This window comes from Carassius auratus, chromosome 34 (genome assembly GCF_003368295.1).
Source record: "Carassius auratus strain Wakin chromosome 34, ASM336829v1, whole genome shotgun sequence".
In the NCBI taxonomy this organism is placed as follows: domain Eukaryota; kingdom Metazoa; phylum Chordata; class Actinopteri; order Cypriniformes; family Cyprinidae; genus Carassius; species Carassius auratus.
Genome location: NC_039276.1, coordinates 18,607,600 through 18,620,750, shown reverse-complemented (window position 1 = coordinate 18,620,750; position 13,151 = coordinate 18,607,600). Strand labels below are relative to the sequence as shown.

Below are 13,151 nucleotides of genomic sequence, written 5' to 3'. Positions count from 1 at the left end.
TCTTTTATTGTGGGCCTGTATTTACATCCACCGCTTGGGTATAATTAAGTTTTAAGTATAACTAAGTATTATTTCAGTATTAATATTAATATTAATTGAAAACGAATTAATTAGCTTTTATTAAAAAGAAATCAGTTTCCATTTTGATTTTTATTAATTTTCTGCCTTTGTCAGTTTATTCTTCATTGTTATTTTTTAATAGTTATATTTAGCTTTAATTTATTTTATTATAATTTTTTAATTCAGTTTTAATTTTAAGGATTTTAGTACTTCAACTTAATTTTTTTCACTTAGTTGGCAAGACAACATTTCTAATTTTTATTTATGTTTTAATCTCGGTTTTTTATACAATATTTATATTTATATTTATTTAATTTAATTTTAATATCACATAATTTCTGTGTAGCTTAGAATAGTGCATAACTATACAGCTAGAACATGATTTCATGGTAACATGCTATGTCTTTGATCAAATGGGATCTTGCATGACAGCACTAAAAACCTTTAAAAACCTTGTTTTGGTGCACTGACTGTGTGTTGGGACAGTCCATTACTGTCTGGGGCACATCTTCTCTGATCAACTCTGAAAATGATTGGAGTGATTGGTTCACAAAACTATATTTAGCAGCGTTCCCTTTTAATAAGACGAGACGGACAGTTAGTGCAAGGTGTAAATGAGGGTGAATGTGCATGATTAGGACACTCACTCTGTCTCCAGGCCGTAGTAGTGGTTCATTCCTTGTGCTCAGTTTGTTCAGCAGTGTATAGGAAAGTTTTTGACTCCGTGTCCACAACTTCCCTATGGAAACATATTTCCAAAAACAAATATTCAAACCCACACTCTCTGTTCACTGAGAGTTCATTCACCATTTCAAGTGAGTACATTAGCAATATAAGGAAACAAATCATTCCCTATATATATATGTGTGTGTGTGTGGGTGTGTGTGTGTGCGCTCTTGTTTTTGTTACATATCAGCACACAACTCTGTATAATGACATGGGTATGACACAGGTATTACAAGGAGAGGGTGACTTATGAGGACATAACCCATGTCCCCATTTTTTTAAAATGCTTATAAATCATACAGAATGAGTTTTTTGAGAAAGTAAAAATGCACAAAGTTTCCTGTGAGGGTTAGGGTTAGGTGTAGGGTTGGTGTAGGTCCATAGAATATACAGTTTTTACAGTATAAAAACCATTACGCCTATGGGATGTCCCCACTTTTCACAAAAACAAACATGAGTGTGTGTGTGTGTGTGTGTGTTTGTGTGTGTGTACATATACAATGAACAAAATTATAAATGTAATACTTTTGTTTTTGCACTCGTTTTTCATGAGCTGAATTCAAAGATCTAAGAGATTTTCTATGTACACGAAAGGCCTATTTCTCTCAAATATTGTTCACAAATCTGTCTAAATCTGTGTTCGTGAGCACTTCTCCTTCGCCGAGTTAATCCATCCACCTCACAGATGTAATCATATCAAGATGCTGATTAGACAGCATGATTATTGCACAGGTGTGCCTTAGGCTGGCCACAATAAAAGGACACTCTAAAATGTGCAGCACACTCTCATGTAAATTGTTGCATATCAATCAATAGGAAGTTTGACACCGTACCATATGTTAGTATGTAGATGGGTTTGCCGGCATTGTCCAGTGCGGTGAGGCAAGGGCTCTTGGGATGTGTGGTGCCCCAGCGCTGTAAAGAGGCCAGTAATGACAGAGGCCAGTTAGTAACCACCCCTAGTGGCTCCCCATTCAGGGGTCTCATCTCACCCCCCTCAGGTTTGGGCTGGTTTGGATCTGGATGCTGGACTGTAGCATACAGGAAATCAATGTCAAAGACAAAAATATAGATGCTGTGACTTTTTTCTTTTTCTTTGATAAAATATGAAAGTATTGCATACAACAAAGCTTATATTCACCAATACAAAGCTAGAAGAATGCAGATTATACATAAATGTTTATAACCAATATATTTAGTCAGTTTAATTACAAATCAATTATTTCACCTATATGTAATTAATTATGGTATTGTGTGTTTATTGGCTTATTAAAATCACTAGCAACTTGAGTCTTCTGCCTACATAAAGTATTCAAAGTCAGTCATTTATAAGCTTCCATGACCGATGCTGTAAGCAGCTCACTAGTTTTTGGAGCAGAGTTTATGTTTATGATTTTAAATGTCACTAAGTATCTTGACGAAGTGGAACACATATCAGAATGGTGATGGGGATTCTCCCAATGGAAAATCCTTAGGCAATTTTGTGAGTTTGTGTCTAAAAGTGAAGTGGAATACAACCTAGGCAGGTGGAGCTGGGGGAGGTGGAGGGTTTCAGAGGAACGCATGGCAGGACCAGCTTACAGTACACACTGAACCAGACTATTTAAATGTTGAGCAAGCAAGCTCATTCGTTGAGCAGGGACTAATCAGCATTTAGTAAATGATGTGAATGATAGCAGATTGCATGTACAAGACATTTAAACATGCCATCTAGAGTTTCATGACTGAATTAGATATTTCTAGATAAATGAACCTACCATCCAAAAGTTCCTCGAAGTCATCAACAAAGAACTCTCGCAAAGGGGGTCTCTTTGGCCTTTTCAGAGTGTTTAGGAGCTGCTGAATCTTAGAGGACACTCGACTGTTGACTGGAACGCCTTTAGACAGAGATAGTGTCAGGAGAAGATGAGACAGACAGAGAAAGAGAGAGAAAGATGGAGAGGATGAGATAAAAAAAAAAATCAGGGAAAGGTCACTGTGAAAGGATGGTGGGGACAGTTTCACACAACAGCCTGTCAGTCAATGTAAGGCTGTACACCCATGGGGTTGGTTGAGATGGTACTGAGCGTGCTGACCCAAAGCATCAAAGGCTCCTTGACTCTGATTGAAGCAGCTGGACTCACGCTGCCTAGCAACAAACCGCTAGCCAGCTACCCATCTCATCAACCATTCATGAGCTTTCCTCTGAAAGACTGTGTCTGATCATTCACTATATGCTTTGCAGAAGGCTTTAGGATTACAGTTTAAATAGAGTAAAACTCTGTTCACATAAAACACTGGGACAAAAGATGCAATGAACAAGTTAATACATGTTAAACAATCTCACAGTATAACATGAGCACTAGGTCATTTTAAAAAGGTTTTACAAACCGTGACACAACGCAATACAATGATTTTTTTTTTATTTATTTTTTTATAATATTATAAATCATCAATATGATTTAGTGGGGAAGACTGATTAATTACAATTGTGTTCTAAAATCCATAGGATGTAGTAGAATATCTTTTTAGAAAAAATAAATAATATTAATTATATATAGCGTACTTCTATATATAATACATATTTTTGTACAGAGATGTCTTTGTGTCTTTAAGGCTAGCATTAGTGGTGTAAAACTGATGCATCTTTCATTACAGAATACATTAATAATCCCAGTTCGCTATGTATGTATCATGTGGAAACTTTTTGTACAAAATTAATTTACTGTGATTGTGTAAAATGGTTATTACAAATCGCATGGTTGTTTTTAGCAATTTTCCAATGTAGTGTAAATTGTTCCGTCATAAATATTCTGCATAATTATAAATTGTACCAGAATAATCAAATTGAATTTCAAACAACACGGTGGATCCCATTTAGATCACATTTAGCAAAGAAATGCATTCAAATTAATTTGCCATCAGAACAAATATTTACACTCCAAGTTCCACTCTTCACAGATACACAAGCTCTGAATATATTTTGTTACATTTAACAACAACAACAACAAAAACAAAGTTTTAATGAACAATTCTTAGCTGGTTTATAAAAATTAATACAGAATCAACCATCAAATGTTTCTATTGAGGTAAAAGTAGGCTTTCACACAATCAAAGAATCAAACATCAAGACCCAACAATCATCTTCATATGATGAATCTATTCTCCATTTCTCTGTTAAATGTCTGGCTGTGTATTCCACAGAGAGATGGCTGTGTCATGTATATATGCATGACTGAGATGTTCTCCGACATTCCATTATCATGAGACACCTGAGCCTCAGCCGCTGTCTGTCTGCCCCCTGTCTCTGTATGCATCTCACACACACTCACAGATCGAGTACCCAGAATTCACCGCAGAGCACGATGAAGCCAATTACAGTAACAGCTCCCCAAACACACAAGAATGAATCCTCTCATGTAAGGGGGTCACCACAACATAACTACTGTAATCCTACCTCATAAATGTCCATAAGCCACATTAACCTTATTAAACAAAATAATCACGCACTAACACTACCATGATACTGTGGCTAACATGCAACACTTTTCAACCATGATGGTATTGTACTAAAATTCTCTTTTGTAGAGTACAAATCATATAAAAAAAGTGACATTTGATCTGAAAAGCTGGTAAAAATCACAGAGCATAGCATAACTTAAATGTTAAAAGCAAGAACCATTTGTCAAATTATCTCATCACACATTAACTTAAAATGTAAGCTCTCCCTTCTGAAAAAGAAGTGCACTTCAAATTATATTTTTTTAAATATTGTACTTGCAGATTATATAACATAATGAAAACAGTAACTTAAATGTACTTAAGTGCAATGTATGTTTAATAACACACTTAAGTCCACTTTGTAATAATGTCAAATCAAAAGCATTAAAGTAAATTTAAATAATTCTGTTTCATCATTTGTCATGCTGTACTAATTTTGATGCTTGTTTATCATTTTAAATGTAGTTAGTTCAGTATTAAATATCACAGAGAAACTAAACATATTTTAAAAGTACTGAAATTGTAACTTTATCATTACAAATGTGTATTTATGAATATATTTAAATACATAATTTTCCATGTATATTTATTGTACAATAAATGCTTGCCAGACGTGCTTAAGTTATACTTAAGTGCTTTTAATTAAAATTTAACTGGAATATTTGTTTTGAATATTTGTATTTGAAAAAAACTTTATAAAAAACTATAAAAACATTACATCCATTTCTGTAATAAGTACTCTTTAAAAGTATGCAAAAGTGTACTTTCTTTTTCACAAAAGATGGATCAACACAAACACACCTAAAACATTCTCAGTCCTAGATATTTCTAGACAATAGTGTTGCATCTTCCCATAATGCAGAACCTATTATAAATGCTGTGAGAATACCTTGAAAGAATAATTAAACAACATCAAAAAGACAAAAAGAGACATATTAGGAGGAAATAATATTCTTATGATAGTAATATTGAAAAATGACGTAGTGGACAAGTTTAGGCAGACAGAGGTCACAGCAGGGACAGATGCACAGAGACATATAAATACCATCCATGGTCTCCCCATCTCCCCTGTCAGTGCCTAAAGAAGAGAAATTGTGAATAAAAACACGTGTTCATGACAGCATGCTGCTTCTGCAGAGCTGAGGAGACTTCTAATTGAGCATGGCTATGGAAAAAAAAAAATCTGATAGTTTTCCATGCTTTTTATTTTGTTGTGTTTAACCATAACCAAATATTTTTCCTTCAAAAAACGTATATGCCACAGCAAAGAAAGCAGGTTAATCTTTAACCTGATGTGATGTATAGATGTACAACTCTATGTCTTAAAGGGACAGTACACCTAAAAATGAAAACTGATGAGTCATCATCAACTAGGGCTAAATTTTTTAGCTTTGGAGCTTTGATAGTAATCAACACTGAATATTCGACGCTTCGGAGGGAGTGGCTGAACATATTCTCCTCTCTATTAAAGGCAGGAATCTCTTTGTGTCTGTTAGTATTGTATGTCGAGAACCGTTCATCGAATCGCCTTCACCTGTGTTGCTGCGGAGCCAAAGGAGTGCAGTGTTGCATTTTGGTGCAATATGGACATGCAACACGTTCAGAATTAACCAACTTTTCATAAACTGCAGAACAGCACGAGCCAGAAGCAGCCTGCCTCACGCGGGCATGACTTATATGCTCCGAGAACTGACACTGGACTAGTGATACAAAACACAGGTCTGTTAAGAGCATTACTTTTTATATTGACAAATTATTATTAGGATGGGCTACTGTAACCGAAGTTACGTGCACGTTTTTATAATGCATAAAATTACTGATTACCATGGAGGATAAAAGCAGCTCTATAGAAAACACTATGGGCGTATTACTTACAGAACTCACTTTCAAACTCGATGTGCTGTTGTGGTCCAGTTTCAAATCGCTTATCTGGCCCACTGCCTTTGTCTTGTCCTAACTCAATTTAAAGTGCTACCACACAGCTGAGGTCTTCTGCATTTTTTGTCCTCTCTTCCAGGTGAAATGAATTATGAATCATTACCTTTCATCAAATCTCAATACACAATTGTGCTTCGATGCATTCAAACCTGGCGTGTTCACAGTACTTGCGAGAACCGCTTATCAGATTTGCTAATCAGCTTGAAGAATAATTCACGAAAAAAAAAAAAAAAATATTTGGTTCTCAAGTGTATTATCAACACACACTAAGCTTGAATGTGTGTAAATGAGATTGTATTTTGCAGTGAAATGCAGCTGAGTACATGATGACAGAATTTAACATTTTTTTGTGAACTATTGCTGCAATAGAAATTTTTTTTTAAATAAAAATAAAATAAAAGCATACTGATGGGATGATGCTATCTGGCTTGAACATGCAGGAGCATACAAAAAACAACCAATAATAAAATATCCCACTCTTTTTTATATATTTAGTTAACTGTAAATCCATCTACCGTAATTAGCTCTGATCCAAAGCCTCCAGCTTCACAGGATCCAGAAAGTTGGACAAGTCAACTTTATATTTCCGTGTAATCAGCATTTTTAGCTTCGCAACATTATCATTAGTTGTTAGACTGTAATCGAATCAAGTGTGATTCCCTTATGAGGTTCCGTGGCTGTTCCTATGCTCCCTAAGTAGGCAGTAGAATGTGAGGCAACTCAGTTTTGAAGCAGAGCTAAAAACACACTGTTTAATGTGAAACATTTTTTTAAAAACTCAATTCAATCCATTTGAACCTGTGGGTGCAGTAGAGTTGAGAGTTCTGTGGAGAGATGGCATGACATTTCCTCTTTCTCACAGGAAAGAGGCGTGTGTGACAGGAAGATGCTCTGCTGTCGTCATGACAGCAGGCTGAAGCTTTAGGGAACTCACCATCGGCGGTCTCCATGATGCTGGTGTGTGTGTATCTGCGTGGAAGCCCTCGCATTGATGCCACCTGTGGACGCTCCGCATGCACCGAGCGCTCCGACAGGCCTGTCACATCCGGGGGTGCACTGTGGTTGTCTGTCATGAGGTGCCAAAGGTCAAAGGTGAGTGGAGGTCAAAGTACAGTAATGCATGGTGGGCTGTTCTGTGATAAAACCCATGATAAATTATGATATTGATCATACAAACCCGATTCCAAAAGAGTTGGGACACTGTACAAATTGTGAATAAAAACAGAATGCAATGTGGAAGTTTCAAATTTCAATATTTTATTCAGAATACAACATAGATGACACATCAAATGTTTAAACTGAGAAAATTATTGCTACCTGTCCCAACTTTTTGGAATGTGTATCTCTCATGAAATCCAAAATGAGCCAATATTTGGCATGACATTTCAAAATGTCTCACTTTCAACATTTGATATGTTATCTATATTCTATTGTGAGTAAAACAGAAGTTTATGAAATTTGTTAATTATTCCATTTCTTTTTTACTCACAATTTGTAGTGTCCCAACTCTTTTTGGAATCGGGTGTTGTATATTTAAGAAGCTGTGCGGGATGTGCCAGCAATAAAATCTCAATAGTCCTAAATAGGTCTACACGAACATATTTTGTTTACATAAAGCATGTAATTAAACATCAAATATGTTCTGATTTGCTACGTTTCTTTGATACTTTACACTGAGCAATGTTTAGTTAAGCCAGTTTGCAACACTTTGTTATCTCTCTCCCTTTCCATGTGATGTTTACTGTCCATTTTATTCTAATCGGCCAAAAGAAGAGCTTTATAGTCTTTTATATATATATATATATATATATAAGTGATTTCCCCACTAATAACCAACAAGTAGCTGATTTGCATTTAATCCTCCCTTGTACAGCTGGTTTGTCTGCAGACTGCTTTAGAACAGTGGACACACAGAGTGGCTCTGACACTGTGAAATCTGAGGTTATTTACAGTCAGCGCCCAGGGCCAGCTAGATGAGAGTGGCCTTCAAGGGCAGAAAAGCAGAAAAAGAGGATGAAAGAAAGAGGAGGAGATAACAGAAAAGGAGAGATAAGGGGAATGCAAATGTTTATAAGCAGAACTCTGTGAAGAGCAGAGCAGTAAAGTGAATGTGTTCTGGAGTTATTTTGCTACTCACTCTCATGCCATTCAACATTTATATGACTAAAACAAGACTTTATTCTGTTCCTGTACATACATTGAAAGCAAATAGCAACTAGAGGCTGTCTGACCAAAAGCGACCAACAAAGCACCATAAAAGTTGTCAATCTCGGCAATCTTGAAAGTTTGAGGTTGAGTCCAGTCTGTTCCTCAGACAAAACAACTGAATGATTTCTGAAGACTTTTCAAAATTAAAAATGTACAATTTTCATTAGTTTTTTCTATATATACACGACCATGAAAAATATGATAGCAACAGTTAACAACTGCATTTTACATCTAAGGTTAAAAAAATGCATATTTATGAAGTGAAATAATGTTAATACACTAAATCACTTAAATCTTTTTTTTTTTCTGGCGAACACCTTACAAAGACAAGTGGCTAAAGTCACTTCATGTCTTTCTGGGAATGTCACTTGATGGTTCTTTTCCACTAAAACAAAAAATGGTAACAGTATTTAACAGTATTTTATTGTTAAATTACATAAAATGTTCCAGTAGTTTTTCACTGTATAGAGGGAATTCACACATTAACAGGTTTTACCATCGCATTTTTAGTGTCTTTAACTGTTAACAATTATAGGTTTTTTTATGACAGTGTTGAAATGTACTGTAGCCCTGTGTTGAGTTAAAGTATAAATATGGCAGGTGTGTGGACTACTTTTATGATACATTCATGGTGTTTTTTGTCATATTTAGAGTTTGGAACAACATGAGGGTGAGTACTGCATGAGATATTCCTTCATTAACAGTGAAGGTTGCCAAAAATGATTATTTTACAGCAGTACTGGAACCTGCTCAGATCTTTTGTTTGCCTGTCAAACTAACAAGGCCAATGCTGGCTTTATTTGCACAGATTCGCTAGGACCCTAAAGATGTGCCAGCATTGCGATGAAAACAACAACCATGCACCATGCAAGCATGCAGCCAGGACATTAAAACCATGAATTTATCATCGCCGTGAGCAGTAGCAGAGTAGTAAAGTGCTGTAAACATAAGCAGGGTGCAAGCATGTCATGAACAAATGGTCAACTGTAGAGATAAACTTCAAATCTTTCCTCACACACTGCTACTCTATGGCTTCGGAAGACTTTAAATGCAGGGCACTTTATAGTGCTGTTTTGTTATTTTGGAGTTTGAAAGGCCCAGTCTCTATTCAACTTCATTGTATAGAAAAGAACATTCTGCTAAACATCTCCTTTGGGAACAACATGAGGGTGAGTAAATATGACAGAATTACAATTTTTAGGTGGACTATGTCTTTCAGCTGCACACATTTTGCTCTTTCTTCTCAGCAGGGCACTAACCTGCATCTGAGTTTTAGAAGGACACCTAAATCTAAACACAGAGTGGTTGAAGCCAGAGTGTACAGTAGGTCTGATCTGAGAGGTTAGTGAGTACTGACCTAGTTGTGTCTGAGCCATGAGGTCGGCCAGTACGGTTGCGGCTGAAGCGGACGTGGCGTTCGTGGCATGGTGGGGTCTTCCTCCAGGGTGGGAGGAGGTGGAGGACGCGGACGATGAGGTGGAGGAGCCCTGGATGACTCTGTTAAACCAGTGCTCTACACTGGGGTGCGCCTGGTATGGAGACGAGGAGGCGATGCGTCCCTGCCGGCGCAGCGAGCCCTCGTCTTCTGATGCAGAGGAGGTGTCTGGGAAGTCAAGAACAAGAGGACTAATGGTTAGGTGGAACCCTTTTACTCCAGTATCAGCACTGGATGAATTTTGGATGATTTTTTTGCTCAGTATCTTTGAGTCAGATGGTGGCTGGTGAGTCAATCAACATAATCCACTGAAATTTCATTACCAATGTCACATTAATTTCCATCCATCATCATTTTGAACAGCATATTTATTGTTTTATCACTTTAGAGCTAACAATATTCATTTTTTAATGAAGCTTTTTGGAACCACTGTACTGTAAAATGTCTTTATAAAAAAAATCTAAGCTATTCACAGCTTCCATCATAACCATCAGAAGGACTAATATATGATCACTGCGGAAGAGAAAGCAAAAAGCGTTTGTTCTCAGTTCAGACTATAATATCACTTTGATGAGAACTGTCGGGTGTTAAGATGGAAAATACATATGATGTAATGCTCATGTGGCCAGAGACCAAGTATATGAGGCCTGCATTTATGGTAACACACATCATTTTCCCTATTATAAGTACATTATAAACGTAATGCCATAGAAAATAACAGATGTCTGCCAATTAATGAATAAAATATGTCATATAGCTAAACCATCTGTAGTTCTTCATCATGCATAAGGCATCTTCTGCTGGGATTTAAAAAGTCTAACAACAGTGATAGTTCATGATTAATTAACTCTATCAGAACTTACTCTATTCTCATTAACTCTATTAACATTAAAGAGCTGGTGTTTTTCTAGTTAATATATATATATATATATATATATATATATATATATATATATATATATATATATATATATATATATATATATATATATATATTGTCCACCAGGCCAAAAGTTGTACTTGTAATAAATCACAAACTTTAAGGTGCCAATCATGTTTGTAACAAAACAACATGAGTTACATAATGAAGTTTTATACGCATGTAATACTTTTCCTTTTAAAGAACATCCAAACACATAGAGTAAAATTGCACGATTGTAAAATTTCAGCAGTTATTTTTTCAACATTTATTGTATTTTTCATCATCAAACAGCTTAACAGATAAAAGAAGGGACAAAAGGAAAGCGTAAAAGACAAAGGAGAGCGAGATTGACTGACAAAAAGCCTGTAGGTGGTAGCAGATTCATTTAACATTAATTATGCAATTACTTAACCACAGGGAGCAATTACTATGGAGGGTGTCCAGCCAATTAGGAGACAGACATTGAGCAACAAACAGTCATGCATTATCCTAATGTATCTCTTCAAAACAGCATACTTATGAAAAAAATTAATAAAATAATAATCTACTTACACTGAAGGGTGCCTGATACCTGTTATTATTAGTTATAAACAGTCCTGATCCCTCAGCAACTCCTGAATTACAAATTAAACTGAAGCTTAGCATGTGTTTGAGAAGAAACTCGTATACATTTTGAAACTAAAATGACTAATGAGGATGCTAATTTAGAGAACAAGGTGGATCAAGACCAATATTCAATAATATGAATATCAATATAAACAAAATGTACTCAATATTCACTACCATACAAACCATTTTTTTAATGAAATTAATATTATTCACTATACCACTATTATTGTTTAGATTTAAGAATTTTTGTTTAGATGTGATCAGAATTGTTCTTAGAATTTCTGCATGTTTAATAATTTATAAGCAGCTAGCATACAAACTAGGCTCATTATTTTGAGTTGTAATTCTATTCCCACTTCATGTCCTCAGGCACTTCGAGAGTATCCTTGACACAGATTTAGAACGAGCAAGATAGAAAGAGAGAGGCAGAGACAATAGGCATGAAACAAGAGTCATGGGAGAAGAGAAGTGATTTGAGAGAGAAATTGAGAATGACAGCAAGGAGAAAGAATGAGGCAGAAATGAAATGGTGTAGGTGAGTCAAGAGGAGACAGAATGAAGACTTTTAACAACTGCTGTACTGAAAACCTGACCTTTAAATCAGAAATAATTCTTCTAAAACATCTCTATCAGTCACTCCACCAGAACAGAGTCTGAGGTCACATCCAGAGGACAAACAGCACAGCTTCACCAGGACTCGACAAGATCAGGAGCTAACAGGATAATGGATGCACAGCAGTATAAGATCAGAGACAACGTCAAAGACGGCCAGGAAAGTGGGTCAGACGGCGTTTTTCAAGCTGATCAGATTCAGATAAAAGTTAAACCAAATCAGTCACACTAATAAAGCTGCTCTGTTGCTACAGAATATAGAGGTTTGATGTCAGTGATACCAAACGCCATTGGTTCTCGCATGTCACATGACTGATCGCAAGAGGAAATGTTTGATTATATGGATGTGTAATTTGTCATTATTAGTATTTCTAAGTATTTAAGGCACTTTATAACATAAGCTATAAAGCATAAGCTATTTAAAAGCCTTATATAGGGCACAAGTAATTTACATCTGTCATCAATAAGTAAATAATGGCATATTTTTTACCCTTTTGGGTCAAGAATGAGGTGAGAGGTGATGGGGCATGGGGTAAGAGGGGTATCTGACAGGCCAGATGGGTTATCAGATCATCTCTGTTGGGGCAATCAGACAACTTAGCCACTTTATGTGTGCGGTGTGCATTAGTCCAGGGCACAAAAGAATTAGCGGACCATGACCAATTCCCACAGGGGGCGACCCTGAACGGGCCCGTTATGCTGGTCTGACCCCACCCTTGAACCTTTAATCCCACTGACCTTTCACTGACTTCATCATTGTTATTGAAGAAGGACAGAAGAGTGTATCAGACTCAGAAACTCGTTAATGCAAAACAAACAGGGAGAGACCTTAACATAATCCAAATTGAAGGACAGAGCAAAGACGTCACACAAATATGAGGAGACGAGCTTCTCTGACCTCAGGTTGTAATAATGTGAAATCATAAAGAAGTCAAGGCCAAATATAGCACTTTTGTCTTAATAACACCAACACAGATACAGCAGTAAATAACCAACAGTAATGAAAATTACTGTTAAAAATTGTATTTTTTTAGTAAAAATCAGTCATAAAATTCCTGATTGATTTTTACAAGCCCACAACTCAGTAAATTAATCTCTCTTTTGTATATTCGCAACCTTATTTATTTCTGTCCCAGTTTCTTTAGCCCTCCTCCTCCCCAG

The 13,151-nt window shown here is 36.1% G+C and overlaps 1 protein-coding gene across 5 annotated transcripts in view; it reads right to left on the bottom strand.

Annotated features, from left to right (window-relative positions):
- The window catches only part of LOC113053420 (disco-interacting protein 2 homolog A-like), a 104,436-nt gene that overhangs the window by 18,538 nt on the left and 72,747 nt on the right, over nucleotides 1–13,151 (bottom strand). For 3 of the 5 annotated variants that reach the window (XM_026218429.1, XM_026218430.1, XM_026218432.1), the window contains exons 5-9: nucleotides 9,770–10,015; nucleotides 7,139–7,270; nucleotides 2,544–2,663; nucleotides 1,620–1,817; nucleotides 708–799 (exon numbers count right to left, since the gene is read on the bottom strand). In XM_026218429.1, coding sequence (XP_026074214.1) covers nucleotides 708–799; nucleotides 1,620–1,817; nucleotides 2,544–2,663; nucleotides 7,139–7,270; nucleotides 9,770–10,015 — 788 coding nt within the window. The remainder of the gene's footprint in view (nucleotides 1–707; nucleotides 800–1,619; nucleotides 1,818–2,543; nucleotides 2,664–7,138; nucleotides 7,271–9,769; nucleotides 10,016–13,151) is intronic. The other 2 variants (XM_026218433.1, XM_026218431.1) reach the window with 1 other exon arrangement.